Source organism: Macrobrachium rosenbergii, chromosome 54 (genome assembly GCF_040412425.1).
Source record: "Macrobrachium rosenbergii isolate ZJJX-2024 chromosome 54, ASM4041242v1, whole genome shotgun sequence".
NCBI lineage: Eukaryota > Metazoa > Arthropoda > Malacostraca > Decapoda > Palaemonidae > Macrobrachium > Macrobrachium rosenbergii.
Window position 1 is genome coordinate 40,509,979 of NC_089794.1, and position 19,656 is coordinate 40,529,634.

At 38.7% G+C, this 19,656-nt stretch overlaps 1 protein-coding gene across 2 annotated transcripts in view; it reads left to right on the top strand.

Annotated features, from left to right (window-relative positions):
• The window catches only part of LOC136835005 (transmembrane protein 192), a 209,047-nt gene extending 198,057 nt beyond the window's left edge, over positions 1–10,990 (top strand). The window contains exons 5-8 of one of the 2 annotated variants that reach the window (XM_067098017.1): positions 190–354; positions 1,874–1,973; positions 3,473–3,618; positions 10,060–10,990. In XM_067098017.1, coding sequence (XP_066954118.1) covers positions 190–354; positions 1,874–1,973; positions 3,473–3,593 — 386 coding nt within the window. In that variant the 3' untranslated portion in view covers positions 3,594–3,618; positions 10,060–10,990. Of the gene's footprint in view, positions 1–189; positions 355–1,873; positions 1,974–3,472 lie in introns of both variants that reach the window. The other variant, XM_067098015.1, reaches the window with a different exon arrangement.
• Positions 10,991–19,656: the final 8,666 nt, after the last annotated feature.

Here is a 19,656-nt window from a genome sequence, read left to right on the forward strand (position 1 = left end):
TATTAGGTTCATTATTCTATGTATTCTGCCATTTAATGATTATAATGGATTTTAGAAATGGTATACAGTATAATCACTAACGGGAGTACATTATCTATAGGTGGTAGTTTTATTGGTTTCATTTTCTTTGATGTAGTTTTTATTAATTTATAGCATTGATTATTGTAACCTTCTTATATTTCTTTTCAGGGAATGTTTTTCTGATAATATTGGGAAGCCTTGTGAAAGATTACTGTGTCGATGAAAGTACAGCACGTTGCAGTTTAAACGTATCCCTGTCTTCTGTTAATTATCAGCAGATATTCTTCATTTTAGAAGTGATCCTTGCCATCCCATTTGTCATCAAACACATTGGTAAGCACATTTTTAGATTTACACTAGGTATAGCTTATGAAAGGTTTTGCCTGGAACTAATCTTTTTTTTTTAATCAAGCTGAAGCAATGTTTGGCTTGAATGAGTCATGATAAAAAGTTAATTTATATAAAGTAGTTTAATGAGACCACCAAGTCTGTATTGTGACAATAGAGACAACTCGAAGGATTTGCTTCTAAATGATGGGTAAAAACTGTAGCAAGGCAGAGTTGAAGCATTTGGATAGTTAGGAGAGAAGAGACCAGAGGAAAAAGATGAAAAATCCAAATCGGAAGCAGTGTAGCTAGCTTCAAAGGAACTTTTTTAAGAACTTTTAGAACTGTCCACAGCAAGCCATGAAAGGCACAATGTACTTATTTAGAAAAGTTATAGATTTAATTGTGATTTGTTCTTTGGAAGATTATCACCGATAGTCATTTGTGGCAAGAAAAAAAAAATTAACGAAGTATTGAGCGTGGATCATAAAGGTAGGGACACCAAAAGAGAACAAGTCTAGGGTTGAATGGTAATTTTTTCTAGTGAGATCCAATAAATTTTATAGAATCAGCATTACAGTATGTAGGTATTTGGAAAATAATTAAAAGCTCTAAGACAATTCTAATAGAATGTGATGCATATCTTTTTCAACTCTCAGGGCTGTACAAGTGAGACATTTCACAACCCTGAATATGCATACAGTCCCAGCACCTTTATTACCTGCATTGCTGCTTTAGTGGCAACTGCAGTGGAAATAAACTGGAGACCAAAGTAATTTGGTGTTTTTGTTATAGACTTCCGAGTTCTGTTTAGTTGTAATAAAGCTCTTGAAGAGGCCTGGTGGAAGGCGAAATTATTGCACTATTAGAGTATCTTATTCTCTTTTCTCCTGTGGACTATATTGACTTATAAGTATGGTGTGAAAGAAACCATTGTCACATTTCTAAACTTCCAAAGGATTTGTTAAGATGAATTTAGGTGAGTTTTAAGAAATAATACAGCTATGTGGGAAGAAACAATAAAATAAAATGCAGGAGTTTATGCATCTGCATTGAACCTGCAGGGAACTTGGCCTTGTTATAGGTATGAAAAATAGCTGGTAATTTATGAAAAATAACTGGTAATTTATAAGGCTCATTCACCATTTGAACATAGATACTATCTCAGATACTAAAAAAAAAATTTTGTGATCATTATTCAAGCCCTACAGTAAATTCAGATTCTTTTTTCAGACCCGAGACAAAAGTTGCAACTGTGCAATAGTTATTTGGTTTAAGAAGTAATTACACTATGTGCTGTTTTCTGAGGTATGAAGATTGGGTATTGTTAATCTCACTCTTTAAATATGTAAAGTTGTTTAAGAAATTCCAAGTAAACAAAACAGTAGATGTCAAGAATTTCCTTAAATGAGTCTTCAATTATGCAAAGTTGTCTAAGAAATTCCAAGTAAACAAAACAGTGTATGTCAAGAATTTTCCTAAATGAGTCTTACATTATTCTAAAATAATTCACTTAAACTTCCAGTTGAAGTTGTACGATTCAATGGTGCTGGATTACCACCCGACACATTAGCTGAAGACCTTACATTCAGGTTCACACGTCCTGATTCATATGTAGGAGTAAGGTAAGTGTGATTTTGCTGCTGCTACTTAAATACTTTAGCAATTTACCTTTTTTCATGCAATTAGAGACCAAGGAAAAATTTTGAATATGAGAGATACCACTCTTTTGAAGTAAAAAAAAAATATGAGTCGTTCCCATTATTAATTCAGCTAGGGCTCCTTGTGTGGTACAGGTTAGGATAGGTGAGTGTTGTATTTATTTATTAATTAAAAAAATAGTAGTAATTAGTGGTGAAAGAAGCTACTCATTAAACTAAATATTAGACATTTGTTGCAAATTTACATTTGGAAATTTACATACCATTACAGGTTGTTACCAAATTATGTTACAGTAATTGGATACACAATTTGTCAAAGATAAACTCTTACATGAAGTAATAAATCAGTACCTAGTGAATTTTGTGAAGAAAATGGTTAATAGAAGTTTGGATGATATATTGATATATGGATGAAATATATTTTTTTTTTTTGTCCTGCCAACACTGGTTACTAATATAAGCTTGACTCTTCATTCATGCCCGAGACTTTGTATGGTTTGGGTGTTTATTTAGATCTTGAAGTTTGGATCCATTTTCAGCTGTTATTTAGGGTAACAGAATTTATCATAGTTTGGGTATTGTATCAAAATTTTACCATCTGGTTAGAGCCAAATTCAGTTGAAGCTAGGATTTTTCATTACTTTGGACCCTAAGGATGCAAGTGAGGTTGCATTGAAAGAGATGGGTGTATAAGTATTGTAAGTGAGGTTACCCCCCCCCCAAAAGATGGATAAATAGTCTCCTAGGGTTACACCTTTTTTCTTCTAGTTCACAAAAATTCGTTAGGCAGGAGGAAACCTCTACTAACAGAGTTCTTGAAGGAAATTTGAGTTAAATCACTTTGTTACATGGGATTTACAACAAAGCTACTCTCTACTATGTCTTGAAATCTATCTTCATGTAATAAGAATTTTGTTTCAGGAGTTGTTGCCAATTCTGTTAGATAGTTTTAGATTATGAAATTGCTTATCACCAGAAGGTATTGAAAAATTTAAGACATTTTGTTGCCGATGCCTTTGGAAGATTAATGCTTATTTTTATTCTGAACATTTATATCAATATCTGGAATGTGATTTAATATAAACTAAGAAGTATGCTATGGTTCAGAAAATTTTGTTTAGGCACAGTATTCTTTACCATAAACATACGTTTTGAAATATTAGCTTTTTGCATTAAGTAGTTTCATTGGCATTTTGTGGGCAAAACATTGGCAGAATTATTTGCCATAACAGCTGTTAAGATATTTGAAACATGTTACCTTTCTATGGCAAAACATTGCCATAACAGCTGTTAAGATATTTGAAACATGTTACCTTTCTAGTCTTAATTGTATATGACATTTTTGTTATATGACAACCATCCTGTAAATATTCTAATCATAGCTATTCTTAGTTTATTGAGCAGGTATTTAGAACATGACTTAAAATATAAAAACTGTCTTAATACTTTTTATTTTTTCACAGAGGACCAAGCAATCTTGAATGGGTTCTTGAGCGCCAGGCAGATCTCCTACAGGTTTTGCGGCACAGAAATTCCATTCTTACTCAGCAGATCTATGCACTTACACAGCAAATGCAAACCTGAAATAGCAAATTGAATACTTACTAAGGTTAGGAAAGAGGTTGGCGTACATATTTGTGTTGTTAGTCAGGTACCTTTTGTATCCAGGTCACTTCAAGACATGTTTTTATTGTAAGTTTGTCTTCCTAGGGACTTATGCATTATGCATTTTTGTTGTAGTTTTGATGGTACACTCGGTTCACAGACTCCTAGAAATTAATAGGTGAGTTACAGTCTTAGGATTTTTCATTTTACTAAAAGTAGCCTAGGGTTTGTAACAGGATTTTTCTGGAATATTAGAATTTTAGAGTTTGAATACTGAAGAGTCATAACAGTGCATAAGAATAGAAATCAATTCTGTTTCAAAGAATTTGAAAAGTCAGCCTGCCAAAGAGTATTAGAAGTTTTGCATTATAATGAAGGTTGCTGTAGTCATAGTGAGTGTAATGCAACCTATATACAGTACTGTATTTTGCAATTCCCATGCACTGTCATTCTTTACCTTCATTTCTTTAATTTTAATTAAATAAAAGTCTTTATTTGTATATCTAGAGTTTTATACATAAAATAAAAGTATTTGTATATTCAAAGTTATTAAATATCTTCCTCCTGCTAAGGTTTAATGCCAGGAAATGTTTGAAAATGTGTATGAAAGGTTGATTGGTAAGGTATTGTTCAGTATTTTATTACATAAAGCAGGTAGGAAGCTTTGTAGTTGCAAAAATTACTAATACACCTACTGATGATTACTAACATGTAGGAACAGATGTATGTGGCTATGTCAGTAGGCTAAACTTTAGTTTTTATTTAATATCGCAATATACATTTCTTACACTTCCTTATAGGACTGATCTGTTTATTCTTTCATCAGCTTTTCTTGTAAGTCTTATCTTCCAGGTGCATACATTTAAAAATATTGAGTACATTTAAAAATATGTGCACTTTCAGTTTGCTTCCAAGGTTTGTGTTGGTAGTTTTGTAAGGACATAATGTACTAGGGATGTTAAATATATTATGTAACTCCTTATAATGCTAGCATTTGTAAATTCAAGAATTCTTATTTAAGATTCTTACTGCTTTAATTAATGATGACAGAACACATTTTTCACTGTTGGTTTGGAATACCATTAGTGATTTGTGGTGAAGGAGGTGGCAGATAACCTGACATGCATTTTGCTCATGCTCAAATATGTCAAGTACATAACCTATTCTACTGCATTTAGCCTCTAACCAAATAGAGAAAGGAGCCCTTTCCAAATTGCAAGTTTTTAAAAGGATAATTTTGCAATCAAACCAAGAACAAGCTATGCTGCTGAAGCACCAAGACTGGCTTCAGCATGACTATCTCTTCTGGTGTTCTTGTATGTTATTTTTCTTTTACACCACACTGGTAGTCACAGTTGGCTTTAAATTTCTGGCCTAAGTTTGACATGAATGGATTTTTTTCTGTATTTTGCCATGTCAGCCTTGATTTTAATGAGTGAAAATTTAAAGTATAATTCCTCCCTATGGCATTCCCTGTGCAGTGCATAGTTGCTCATATACTGACATGTGTTCTGTAGAATGACAGACCACACCACTTGACAGTTGCCATCATTTTACCATGCTAAGATTATGATGCAATGAAAGTGTGGTGAACACAATTATATGCAAACTGCTAAGAAATAGCACAAATACCATGGCACTCTAGTGTTTCAGGAGTCTTTCTTCAGTGACTTCAGCCTAGAGAAATGCTGGAACCATCGGAAACCAAGGAGCTGGTGGGGGAATCTCCATTTGGGAGCTAGACCGTTTAAGAAGAATGATTTAAATGTAGAGAACTTTTCAGACAGTTCCAGTTAAGAGATAACATTTCCATCAGCTGTCCAACAGTCTTTGCACTTGGTTTAAAAAACTTGATGAAAGGGAACCCAAATGGAGAAGCACAGCAGATCAGATCAAGTTTTGATGAAAAACACAGTCAAGAGAGGTGGTTGTAGTCCTAATGAGGGAGCCAGGCATGGACAAAAGGGAGGGACCCAGCTACTTGAGAATAAGATTAACAGTGTTGTGACTGGAGGCGTGCTGTATGTTGTGACCATGAACTGGACAGCAATTCCAAAATGTTTTTTCAGTTTTTAAGTGGCCAATCAAAGACAACCCTGTGTAAAGATGAAGAATTAAGCATTAGACATGGCAGTTAGTCTTCATCCCCTTTCTTTACCAACAAGAGGCAAAACAGCAGATGTAGTGGACGAAGAAGAGTCAATCTCCAGGTGACTGAATCAAGAAAGAAAAACTTCATGGCATGTTTTCATGGAAAAGATTGATTTATTAGCATATTCCAGCATCCTTTCCTGAAAGAAACTAATAGCTTTGATCCTTTTCTAAATTGTAAGGAAGGGTCTGAAGAAAAGAACAAACCATATTCCTTTGTCATTGCTAAGAGATGTCTGGATAAATGAGAAGCTAGAAGAACAGCCTTCCATGGAATAATCAACATGACTGGAACAAAAGAACAAAACCTTATATGCTTCATGATAATTTGGTTGCCTATATTTAACTGAGGATGTCACTCTTCTCCACTCCAGATGTTCAAGAACATAGGTATTGCAATGAAGTACCAAGCAAGCCTATGATCTTTCTTGGGTAGATACAAACATCCTCAGTATTGAACAGTGATAAGAGAGGATGTCATTGTTGTCGTCATTTCAGCTATGAGTCATATTAACATCTGATTTTATAGGGGAATGAATGATAGCAGGGCTGAACAGCATTAGCTGCATAATTCCATGGTATCAGTACATGCAACTTCCTGCTACCATTGCATCTTGACTCAAATGGAGTAGAAGAAAAGATTCGGGACTGGGCATGGCAGAATCTGCTTCACGACAAAGTGACAACCCTTTTACAAGAGGAAGACATGACAATCTACTATAGCCAGCAAATTTTGGTTTAAGAATGGTGTTTAGTAGTTAGTCAATGATGTAAGATTAAGGATTCACCAGATCAGGAACAGTGACCTTTACCATAGTTGCTGTTGCCATAGGCATTTCTAGAAACTGCTTGGTGTCATGGTCATCAAATGTGAGGATTTACTTGTTACTCATATATGCAGTGCATATTTTAGACTTGCTGTGTTTTCAAAGACAATGAATGTTACTGGAGAAGTTTCATGCCTGGCAGTAGGTACCAACTTCTCGTGCTTTGCAAAAGGTACAAATTTCTTGTGCTTGGCAAAAGGTACAAGATGCAATAACAACTGCTTCAGCTTCCCAGCATTTGGTCAGCTGTGCATGAAGGAGACTGAACAAAAGACAATGTGATATACGAGTATAAACACTGCAAGCAGAAGTATCTCTGTAACCACCAGCAGTAAGTGTCCTATTGTATATTTAAATACAGTGATAGACAGTTTTGATGTCTTCAACAATAGCATGCTATTGTCCAACACACAACTAGCAAAAACTGGTCATTCTGTATAGAAACTTGCAGCAATCAAGGTTTGCATTCAGTTGAGTACTTCTTGATGGATACACGGAGACCCTTCTTGATGGATGCATGGAGACCCACATCAGAGATCTTGTGTACGTATGGTGGGATAGAATTGTGTAACAATCGAGTGGTTTTTTGCTTTGGAAGACAATAAAATAGTCTTTAAATGGCCTTTACTTCCTAAGGTGTGCAGATTGTTGTGAGGTACACCCAAGCTGTTTGTTATGGAGGGGCTTTGCATTCCCTTGTTAATTCATGTTAAATGGATATAATCAACAGCCACGTTAAGGTTAAGTATAGGAGTAAAATTAACTTTAATGGAGTGTTACACTGATCTGGCACTTCTGAAAAACAGCTCTACCTTTGCGAACTAAATCTTTCAACCAAGCTTCTGGATCAGCCATGATTTGTTTTGCCACTTTATCATATAGTCACTGGTTCTTTTTTGTCTGAACTCAGTAATTCTTGAACATCTGCAGTACGATTTCTGACCAATATCGATGGTGCTATAACATTCTTACAAAAGGGATTTTCCATTTCAATAGTTTTAAGCATATTCAGCAAAATAAGAAATAGACTTCTTCACTTCAAGAGATACCTTGATGTGGAAGTAGTCTGCCTAATACCTAAAAAGAACTGTATGATCATTTAAGACAAGATTCTCTCCAAGTCATTTTTGCAGTATTTGCATTTCATACCTGTGTTAAGTGACTGCATGGGCTTTTGGCTTCAGTACAACATAGAAGGCAGTTTGTCCATACGCTACAAAAAGGCTAGCCATCAACAGGACCCTGAGTTCATGACCAAAAACCAGGCTTCAGGTACAAAGGACCAGACACTTCATTATCAGCTTACATGGGAACATAACAGGTATCCCACAGCTAACAGTAATTCCATGTAACTAAGACCATAAGCTAAACTATACATTTCATGTAATTCAAAAGATTAATCAGCAAATATTTTTAAAAACCAGCCCTAGATAGAAAAATCAAAATACTGTAGCTGATATGTAGTCATCGTAATAATTTGAAGGGCTGGAGTATATGTGGTGACCAGTTTCCTTGCCACCACCACTGCACTTCAACAGTAATACAGAAGTTATGCAAGTCTGCATCCGCCTTCTTGGCGAGTCAGTTTACTTGAACATATAACAACTACTTGAGGACGCAATATAAAGAATGTAACATTAAATTCTCCAACTCTGTAACTGGAAGCCATAAAAACTATTTACGTCAACTGCACTCCTTTAAAAGTTGCTTTACCAAAATTTTAAAATTAAACAGAAATAGGATTTTTAAATTTATTCCTGTTTCATATAAACAAACTTTTCACTGGGTGTGACCTTCCAATATTCAATTGAACAGTTTTAAAAAAATAGTGGCAGAAAGCTAAATAACTAACATCCAATTTTGTAGGCCATATTTATATTTTTTTTTTATTAAAAGCAGCTGTCAAAACTTAGTTGTTCTTCTCGACTTTGTGGTTGAGTCAGCATGTAAACTCAGATATAGAAGGTTGTGCAAGTTTTATGATTACCTCTCCTATTTTTGAAAGTCTCAATTACTAACATTACTGATAGGAAGCTGACAGCAGACCTTGATAAATGTTTTCTCTTGTGCACTGCAATGCTTCCATGCCAGTATTCTCACATTTATTAACTGTCTGATAAGACAATGCCTGTAATTAAATCTACATGAGGCAATACTGCGGTAAAGTAGTTTTGGTTCTATGATAGTGATGCATTCACAGTTGCTAGATGCTCATTAATGGAAGACATTATGAAGTCTGCTGTCATGGAAGAGACTTTTCAAGTTGGAGACAGCACTCTTCAAATTACAGTCTTGAATAGCAATAGCAACACCCTGAAACATTCTCCTAAGATGTATCAGAGGAAAAAATGCCACAATAGCCCACACTCACTCACTAAGTCACATTTCTTGAGTCTTTTATACTTGTTAAAAGGATCTGTCCTTAAATAAATGGTGAAAATAGGGCATGATAAAGAAGTTGGACATCACAATTTTGATATTGCTAAGATCATCTAATGGCAAAATCATAAGCTGCCTCCTTCATTACTGGTATTATCCACTCTATTATCTTACTATTCTAGCCCGTACATTGTACCACTGAGGGTTTACTCTAGCCTGTACATTGTATCACTGAGGGTTTATTCTGGCCTGTACATTGTACCACTGAGGGTTTATTCTGGCCTGTACATTGTACCACTGAGGGTTTATTCTAGCCTGTACACTGTACCACTGAGGGTTTATTCTAGCCTGTACACTGTACCACTGAGGGTTTATTCTAGCCTGTACTACATTGTATGTACCTGCTGGGGGTGAGATATGCCTTCTAACTTGATACAAATATGAACTTGGTGGTTTAAGTGTTTTATTACATTCAAGTAGAACTGGTCAGAATTTTCAGTGAGCTGTGAGTTAGTCTTGAACACTAGAAAAAAAGTGGGCTTAGTGCATTACAACCATGGCATATACACTTGAAAAATCAGAGCAGACGGCATAATTGCCACCTATATCCTAAACACAGCACAGTTCTCAATGTTTAAGTAACTTTGCTGCTTGCATAATCATTGCATGTAACCATCATTAATTTAGCTGACCTGGAAGTCTTTGTGTTATCATAGCTTTAGCAAAGGGATCAAACAAGCCAATTACTACACCATATCTAAAATGATTTGTAGCAAATATCATGAGACAAGTAATATCATTGATCTTATCTTCCACACACCTGAAATTCATGCCAAGGGTATTGCCCAAAAGTTGTTTCATAATCTTTTTGTAATGTGTTCAGAAATCTTAGTTATTTCAACCAATTTTAGTCTCAACTAATCCCAGTCTTTGTCTCCTGGTCAGTTTGAGATACACTTGCAGTGCTCTCTCATTATGCACAAAATAATTAGGCAAGATAGAGTTTGTGTAACAATTTTTTAGAACAATTTTAGTTTCCCAACTAACACAAATCTGAATCAATTTAGTCTACACTGCTTACCTTGCAGATTATCTTCATGTGATAGCGGAAGGATAAATTATTCTGTAACCTCGCATCATTGCTCTTCCTGACTAGTAACCAGTGCTTTTAACGCCTCACAGGGGTTGCATCAGTTCTGAGTTTGCAATGATCTCTACCTGTTAAAAAATTAAGTCTAAAAATCAAACTGTATGCTAGTGGCTCTCAAGGGTTTTCCTCCTAGAAAGTGTTTTATTTTTTGCCTCTTTTCCCTCTTAGAAAATTATATTTTTTAGCTTGTATCAGAATTACCTGTACAGTTTAAAGTTTTGGCATTTTAGAATCTTGTCATTTATTTTTGTTTCTAGTCCTGTCTGTTTACATGATCTGTTTTGAATGCTAACTATAACATTTTTTAAAGGATTGTTACAACTATTATGAATTCCTTTAAATTCACTACCTTCTTTTGTTTTAAAAATTAAATTGTCATTTATCTTTCAATATGTGCCATTGTATTGAAATAAATAATTCGGTATCAAGAAATAAGTGAAAACAATTATAGCCTATTTGCCTTTATAGCTTATTTTATACTGAATTTTGTAAGTTACATTGTACAACCTGACTGCACTAATATTTTTTAAATCTTTATATTACCATTTTAAATTCAAAAGAAACATTATACAAATGTGAAGAAACCTATTTTATATGTGAAAAGGTACCCATTAATTAACATGACAGAAATTTAGGCTTTCTTGATAGGGATGATGTGCACATTGTTAAAAGGTAGTGACAGATATGATGTATAGTAAATGCTGTCATTAACTAACTTGTGTGCTATTGTATGTGAAGAATAGAAGGCTGTGATTGTTTAGTCAGGCTTGTGCATTCCTGAGCTGGTTCAAACATATATTTTGATAATTGAAAGAATCACCAATTTATTGTGTAACATGTTTCCAAAATAAATTAAATTTTTGTACTTATGTTATTTTTTATTTTCATCTATGGTCATTTGCTTATTAAAAGTACACAGCCTGTGTGCCTTCAGCAGTATGCTTGAGTAAGGTGTAATGGACAGAAATAAGCCTTAAAAATTTATTGAAATTTGGTTTTTCAAAAGTACTACAGTATACATATATAAACAAGTTTCGCTTAGTCAGAATTTACTGAAGAAAAAAAAGGTGTCTTTGCTGTAATTAACTTTATGAGATCCACTACGACTATCAAATCAAGTCATACAATGTCATACCTTGAGACTTATTAGGGATCAAATTAAGTCACCCATAGAAAAATAAAGACTAATAGTAAATATTTTTACATAAGTAGCATTGAGATGATTTCTAAAGGGAGTTTGGGGATGGTTTAACTTCATCTCCCACAAAAGTAGAGGCAGTTCAAACAGAATCCTCACTAAAACCAGTTCTAAATTCAGATTAATAAAAATACAGTATTTGCCTACTTTTCCCTAAACTTTCTATGCAATAAAAGGCATAAATAGCTTTAATATGTACAATAATACCTCTACTGTATTTCCACTTTTGTTTTCTGCCTTTTTTTGTTAAAAATAGGGAAAAATATAAATACTTAAGATTTATTTTCTAAATACCAGTACCTCAGCGGTAGTTCAACAGATTGAAACAAAAAACAAGAACACTCGGTTTTATATGAATATCCACCTACTTCCCCCACCCCCTACCAGGGGTCCAATAGGTACAAACACTCGCAGCCGACCAATCTACTTCTGTCCACTTTGAATGTAGGTAGGGCATTTTATATAATGGAGAGGTAAGTATTTAAGATCTCTTAAATCTTAAATCATTTATATTTTTTAAATGAACCTGACCTCTCCATTATATAGCTGATTCCCACGTTTGAAAAAGGTGGGCAAAGTGGAAATTGGCCAACCCTTTAAAGGCTACTCGGTAACAAAATATTTTGTACAAAACAAGTATTTGTTTTAACCAGTGAATTCAATCCATAGGCTATTAATACTGCCTTAGGAGGATTATCACTCGGGTACAAGATCCTCATCATGAAGATAGCTGAGGTCTCTTTGGAAGGTGTCTGCCCATTCAGCAGAAGGAGGGGTAGGGTTACTCTGCCAAAAGCCTGCAGAGCCAATGATGGATAACTAACAAGTACAAATGTACAAAAAGGTATACTTCTGATACCCAGCACTGAATACCTCTAAACTTCCCAAAAACCAAAGCCAGGTTTAAAAAGCAGTAGACCAAAAAAGGCTACCTTCAATTCAGGACATAATATCCCCTTCACAAATCATCTTCTTTCGACCTTATTAATCCCACTGTATAGCAGGGTCAGCCACTCGAGTCAACTTTCTCCATCTATTTCTATTCCTTGCATCTGCTTCTTCCAGTCCCACCTCACCACATCCATCCATCTAATCTGCTGATGCCCCACACTCCACCTCCTCACCACTGCCATGCTCTTAGCTCTCTTGATTGGTTATACCTCTCTTCTTATTACATGACCAATATCCCCTGCACAAATCAGACCAGTTATTGCTCTGCAATAATCATATTTAATCTCCACACCATGAAGATAAACCAAAGTAAATATTTTACAAGATTACCATGCCACTGAGTGACTTCAATATCTTAGCCAAGGTTTAATTTTCAAATTTAAAAGTTGTAGTCACTGCTCACATGTCCAGTGGCTTACTTTCCATTAAGAATAGAAATTAGCATGAAAGTCTTTAACCAAAGACCTAATGAAAAGGACATTACATTCCAGTTTCCTTTTCACAAAAGACAGAACCTTTACATCAGGTTGAATCCTTTTAGTGCAATTCCAGCAATCCTTACAGACAGTACTGGACCAAGAAGGGGTCAAGTTCCTCAATCCCTAGTGACTCCAGGCTAGGTAAAAATACTGTTATAGGTAAGGGCATAGCCCAAAACCGTAATTAGCCCATAATAAGGTAATGATGATTGCCTCGTCTTTAGCAAAGCCTATCTAATCTGACTAAGACTGTGGCTCTCTCACTCTTCAGCTGTGTCTAAGACTACTTTGAAGTTTCCATAGAAACTTCTTTACAAGGAGCTTGTTCTAAACAGTTCAAATGTTAACAAAATAATGAACTGCAGAACTGCATACAGATTCAGTATGTACCTGGGAAACTCCACTTTAACACCTTGGAAAACATCTAGATATTTGTCCTCAAACAAGCCTATAGCCAAAGTTTCCATAGAAACTTCTTTACAAGGAGCTTGTTCTAAACAGTTCAAATGTCAACAAAATAATGAACTGAAGAACCGCATAGAGATTCAGTATGTAGCAGAGACCTGGGAAACTCCACTTTAACACCTTGAAAAACATCTAGATATCTTTGTCCTCAAACATGCCTATAGCCAAAGCCAACATGGCCCTTTAGCCTTAAAGGCTGCTACCAAGAAGTATCCTCATGCTTGAGAAACAACAGAAATCCAACCATGCTGTTTACAGAGGTATCGGTGCTGGAAAAAACCCTTAATGTGGGACCATGACTTATGCCCTGACAACTGGTGTTGGCAGAATTGATTAGTACATTCTTTCCCAGCACTGATAACAGCACTATTGCGAGATCCCACCTTGAGCTCACCAGAACCATGGACCATACCATGCAGTCATCTGTAGCTTGTGAGATTGTGATGAAACCTTTCATTTCTCAGTTGCTTGCGTCCACTGAAAGAAAATGGAAACCCAGCCTTCCCTGGTCACCTGGGGTAATCAACACCAAGAGACAACTTACAAAGTTGCCTTAATACACTGATGAATTCCTGAAACTTAGCAAGAGTAGGAAAGGCATTACAGTCTAAACCTAACCAGGGAACAGCTTGTTGTCCCTGCCCAAGCTAGAGGACCTTGCATTGGTGAACAAAAAATTGGCAAAAAAGATGACTCCCCTTTGTCTCAAACAGGTCCATAACAGGGATGCCCACAGCCCACTGCCTACAGCCAACCTCTGGATGTTGAGTCCCTTCCATTGCTATTACAGGCAGTTCCCGGTTATCGGCGGGGGTTCCATTCCTGGTGGCGTGACGATAACCAAAAATCGCTGATAACTGGAAATCGACTAATATTGGCATCGATAAGCGGGGATCGATGCCTCTGTTAGGTGGGTATCAACACCAAAAATCCAGTTATTGTTGTCACTAGACAAGCACCGTAAAACCGGATCGCCGATACCCGAGGCCACCGATGAACAGGGCCTGCCTGTACTTATCTTAGAGACTGAGTACATCCATAAAAATTTTCATAATGAATAATTACCTCCAGCAAGGTAATAACTCAGGATGAGGTTAGGTGTATTAATTTGACCAACTAACAGAAAAGGGGGCAGAGCATTTAGACAGAGTATTGTTTGCTCCTCCTTAAACATAAAATAACAATTTTTAAAAGTAAATTGTATTTTTCCTAACTATACAAACCCGAGGTCCTTTACATTAGGGATTACTTTCAGGCGTAGGCTGGAAACGGCCGTTAAACTCTTGAGCAAGGTGGTTAGGCAGTAACTACCTCCAGGTAGGCGGGATACCCGCCTGCCCGGATGTAAACATTCCAGTTTGCCTTTCGGCCCAGGTACAGATTGAGGGGTGGCATGAGGTGGGCATAAAGTGTAAAGGACCTGGTTTGTATAGTTAGAAAATACAATTTACTTTTTAAAAATTGTTATTTGTTCCCACACAATATACAAACCCCTCGGTCCTTTACATTAGGAGAGTCACTGATTGGAGGGAGGAATCTGATAAAGTCTCTCTGAACTGACTGGAGTTCACCACCTTGTCTTCCCTTCCTGGTCATGAGAGCGAGGAAGGGAAAAACTGCCTCTGACAAAAGATCGGGTTGTTAAGAAACGAGATCAGTTGTCAGATTTTCTGGGTCCCTTTGCATGAAAGAGGAAACGTCAGTTCATGCAAAGTAGGCTAGAAGAATTTGACGTCGGATGACAAAGGCAAATACAAGCATTGGGTTTGTCTCATAGACATGGTCTCCTTCCTCCCTTGCAAGAGGAAGGAGTGGGGTTACTTCTATTAACCTGAACGGAAATAGAACAGGAGCTCCGTTATGTGCTTATCTGCCCTCGATCGCTCAGTCCAGCTTGTAACGGCATGTCCGCTTCCCTGCCCGTGGGAAGAGAGCCAGGATGGGGGAGAAAGAAGAGAGGCCAGTCACTCAACATTCATTCTCCCAATCACAACCAACACACAACATAGGCGAGATGCAACCTGTCCTCTTAGGGGAGCTGGATAAGCTACACAACTTGTTGAGCAACCACCACAGGACCCAAGGAAAAAGTGTCCAAGGACTTGTGTGCAACATCCCGGGAGGTAGAAGGAGGTGAAGGTAGTCTGTTGGGACCACATACCGCCTTCAGCACCTGTGGTACCGACATATTCTTCCAGAATGCGAGGGATGGACCAAGCCATCGACTTCGTGAGCTATCGGGTGAAAGGTACCGGTATCGTCGTCGTCAGCTGCCAAGTACCTCCTTTGATTGCTTCATGAAGTCAGGAGGAAGATGTGTCCTTAGACACTTCTTCCTTGGGAGAGACAGTACTAGCGAAAACGTTGACGACATCCAGGTTAGGAATGTCGAACCTTTCGGAAAGTACCACAGCTCCCAATAGGACAAAGTAACAAATGATCTGGATCATCGATACAAAGTCCAAGGAGGATGGGAACAAGAAGGACTCGAACCCGACAGTCGATGCCAATGGATTCGGAGTCCACCTACGACATCCGAGAAGGAGTCGAGGTATGATCCCCATCCCTGTTCTTCCATCTTTTCACGCCAAGGCCAGGTAAGATGAGAGATGGACCAAAGAGGGCATATCTCTATCTGACGACTCTTGTAGGGCGAGTGCAGAGCACGGACAGGAACCCTAACGAGTCGTCATGCCACCCAGGAAACAGTTCCCTGGGAGAGCATGACTGAAGAAGCTACTCGTCCGTAGCTAACTCTCGACTGAGGAGACGAAGGCTACTTCAGATAGAAGACTAGGTCGCAAGGGCCTACGTTCTTCACAAATGAAAGGGAGAGAAGCAGCCCTCGGCGGAGAAGACGAGGAAGTCCAGACTTGACGAGCAACTCTGACCTGAGAAGTAGTTCCGACAACGACACCACCAGCGAAGACGGATCCAGTCCCTGGGACAGTGTTGCAGAGGACTTCAAGGGATATCCAGCTATATCCATTGCTGCTCGGCGAGAAAGCCTGTGCTTGCAAGGAAAGCTGGAAAGTCTCCCAGTCCTGAACACACAGGGATGTACTGCCTCAAGAACGCTTCTTGTGTAGCTGCACCGGAGGATGGGTCAAGCGGAATTCTTCTCGATGCCTCGGCAATCAGGTCAGATGAAGGCGAAGTCTTCAAGTATTTGTCTGTAACTTGGGGTGAGCAATGCTTGTGAACCCCTAGCGAAATGGACAAATATGGAGGGAAAAAAACGTCGATATCGAGTTTTCACCAAAAGACAGCATGCCTCAACAGAGCGGCCCCTGGTCTGGTATGATGGAGCGAGAAAACACTACAGACTTGTGTGCAGGGAGGCAACAGAAGGACTGTAGGGATTTCTCAGTCCAGCAGTCTCTGCATGAATCTTCAGAAGAAAGAGTGAGCAGCATGTTCCATCCCGATCACTCAAACCCGAGGCCAGGCTTGCCTACCAATACATCCCCACCAGGAATGCATCTGGTTAATTGAGCTGTCGAGTGTGCACAGAACAACACTGAGTACCTTCAAATGTCGAGATGAAACAGGGGAAAAACGATTGCCTCCTGTTTGTCGACAAATGCCACTACTGTGGTTTTGTTGTTCAACGAAACCAGTGAGTGCTCGAAAAAACCCATCCTGAATTCTCGGACGGCCAAAAGGCTGCCCTGAGCCCAGGACGGTGACGAAAGGTACTAATCGTCTTGGTCACACAAATTCAAGATAAGGTCTTACCAGTGTGCGCCTATTCCTCAATCTGTGAATCCGTAAGTAGACACGAGATGAGGGAAATATGCAAGCATATTCGAAGGTTCCTTCAATCAAGCATTAGCCTAACTCTTTCCTCATACATCGAAGAGGAAAGAATGGGGAAAAGGAAGCAGACTTCCATTTTTCCACCATGGGGAAGCTTCTGCAAGATGACAGGGTACCGAGGCAATTAGCTCTAGCTGGCTGGCATTTCCCGAATCGGGAGCACGGGAGAGGTGGTGGGATGAAAGTTCGATGGAAAGAATTGCCGAGACCTAAGGGAAATAGATACTTCTCCTGAAGGAATCCATTCCCAGGTCTCGGCAATGTCGCTGCCAGTTCCAGAGACTTGATAAGCATCATTTCGTCCAGGCATCAGCAGTTGCAATCTTCTTCTGAAGCCTAGGACTTCTTAGCTAAGGAGTTGAAGGGGGCTAGTTTGAACTCAAGGTCGAGTTGAGATGACTAAGACCCAAAGTTCTTGGCCATTGTCCAAAGGACAAGTCAGTGCCCTGGTGGGAACCTTGATTACCGGGGTATCTGGCAAATCTCTGAAAGAGAAAGGCAGAACCAAGTAAAGGTTCGTTTCCAAGGGTCGAGCCAACTTGGGACTTACGAAACCGGAGATCCAAATTGGGACAAAGTCCTTCTTCTTAGCACGAGAATTGCCCAAAAAACTGCAGTCGGCAAGACCCTCCGAGGCAAGAAGAATTCATATTCTGTCAAGGCAGGGGTGGAAGCTTGGTGTCTCGACCTGAATTAACCTTCAAGAAAAGAATTCATCAGGTCAAGAACGCCTCGGAAGCCAGGACTGCAGCGGTCCCTGACACTCTCGGCACCTCGGAAACTGCAAGGGCTGCAAGTGATGAAGGTTATTCATTGGGAGTCGCGTCCTGTCTCGGGGATCCTCGCCAAACGAATCGGCGCCGGTTCCCTGAGAACACGGGGCAATCGTAACTCCTGAAGAGGAAGACCCTCACTGTTTCCGATGCGTGAAACTCCTGTACCTCTCCCTTGGAGGGAGACCTGACAGATCCCATGAAACCCTCCTCGGCTACCTGGTTATAATACGAGAGAATTGGGGGACCGATACCCAAAGCACGCCAGGCAGCCTAACTCCAAAGAAAATTTTCGTCGGAGCTCTCTGTCCGTCTCGTGCCTCTCGGAACAACCGAGAGGAGAAGAGAACAGGTGAGGAGAAGAGAGTTTCTGGAGAGGGAGGCTTCAACCTTCCGGACTCGCCACTGGTGGCTAACACATCCCCCCCCGAAACCCCCCCAAGAGGCAGGCATGAGCCCCAAACCACGCCCCCTGGGCGGAGCTATCGGAGACGAGCAGGTTGACTCGGCAATAGTAGACACATTTCTGAAGTTGACTTCGGCAGAGAAGGTTCTCCTCTTATCCCTCCCGCTGCTTAAACTGCGGTTTGCCGGTTCTCACAAATTTGCTCCCAGCACCTAGTGTAATATCTCATTCCACTCCCAAATTATGGAGAGGCAAACTTTTACTTCTGTGGAGGTTCATCGGCTTAGCGAAGATTCCGAGGAGGAGGATGTAGGCAACAACAAAAAAACGTCCACAATCGACTGCAGGAAGTGATATACCTTCAAATTCTGACATTGTTAATATGTTACTCCAACAGAATCAAACTCTCATGAAAATTATTCAGAAAGGGTAAGGTTTTAAATTTTGTTTACAACGAAAACGTCATATGGAAAGCAGCGGAATTGGACTTGTGACGCCATCAATGCAAATGGCGCCACATACGTAAGTTGTTGTTAATTTGAAAGGTTCGAGCAGCCATTTCCAAACATAGCGTAAGTAGCTTAAGCAATGCATGATTACAACTTTAAATAATAGGAGGAAACCAATTAAATGCTCCAAGGGATAAAGAAACTTATTACTAGGTATACAAAACTAAGTGCTTGCCTGACACTCAAAAACCCGCAGCTTAATAGTAACTAGTAGTAGGCTAGACCACAGGTAAGTTAGGCCGTTTGGGTTCACAATTCCCACTTTCAACCTATCGACATTAGCCTAGGCACTGGGGGGCAATCTGCAAAGGACAACATATGAGGCAGGTCTAGATTATGTCAATAATAACAGAACTAAACCTAACATATTCACTTAAATAAGGTCCTGAATTAACCTAAGAGGGCTATTTGAGTCGTGAACCCCATTGCTTGACTTCAGCCTTCTAGGTCCGCTGCTGTCCATATTCATTAGACCTGTTGAACAAAAAATTGAAATTAAATTATGGAAAATAAATCACTGATACAATAACACATTCATCTCGGCAGAAGTGGTTCACCTGCTAAGAAGAATGAGGGTCCCCCACCTACTAAGTGCTCGAGACGATCACCTGAGTTACCTGAAAGTGCAAATTTAAACCTCTTTTCCTTTTGCAATAACGAAGATGAAAATGATTACGAGGATTTCAACCTTCTTACTTCCATAAAGTCATTCCTTCATATATTTCCACCAATTTCAAAGCTGAACCATCTTTTCACAGAGAAGGGAAAATTCTTTTGAACAACTCATTATTAGCTTTAACTTTCAGTGAAGGCCATAGTGATAATCTGGATAAATTCTTTGTTAGTAGTCAAAATAAGGAGTTCTTAGACTTTTTTAAATTGATCAATACTCCAAAGTTGAATTTCTGGCCTGAAGGTAAGATATTTGATGATAG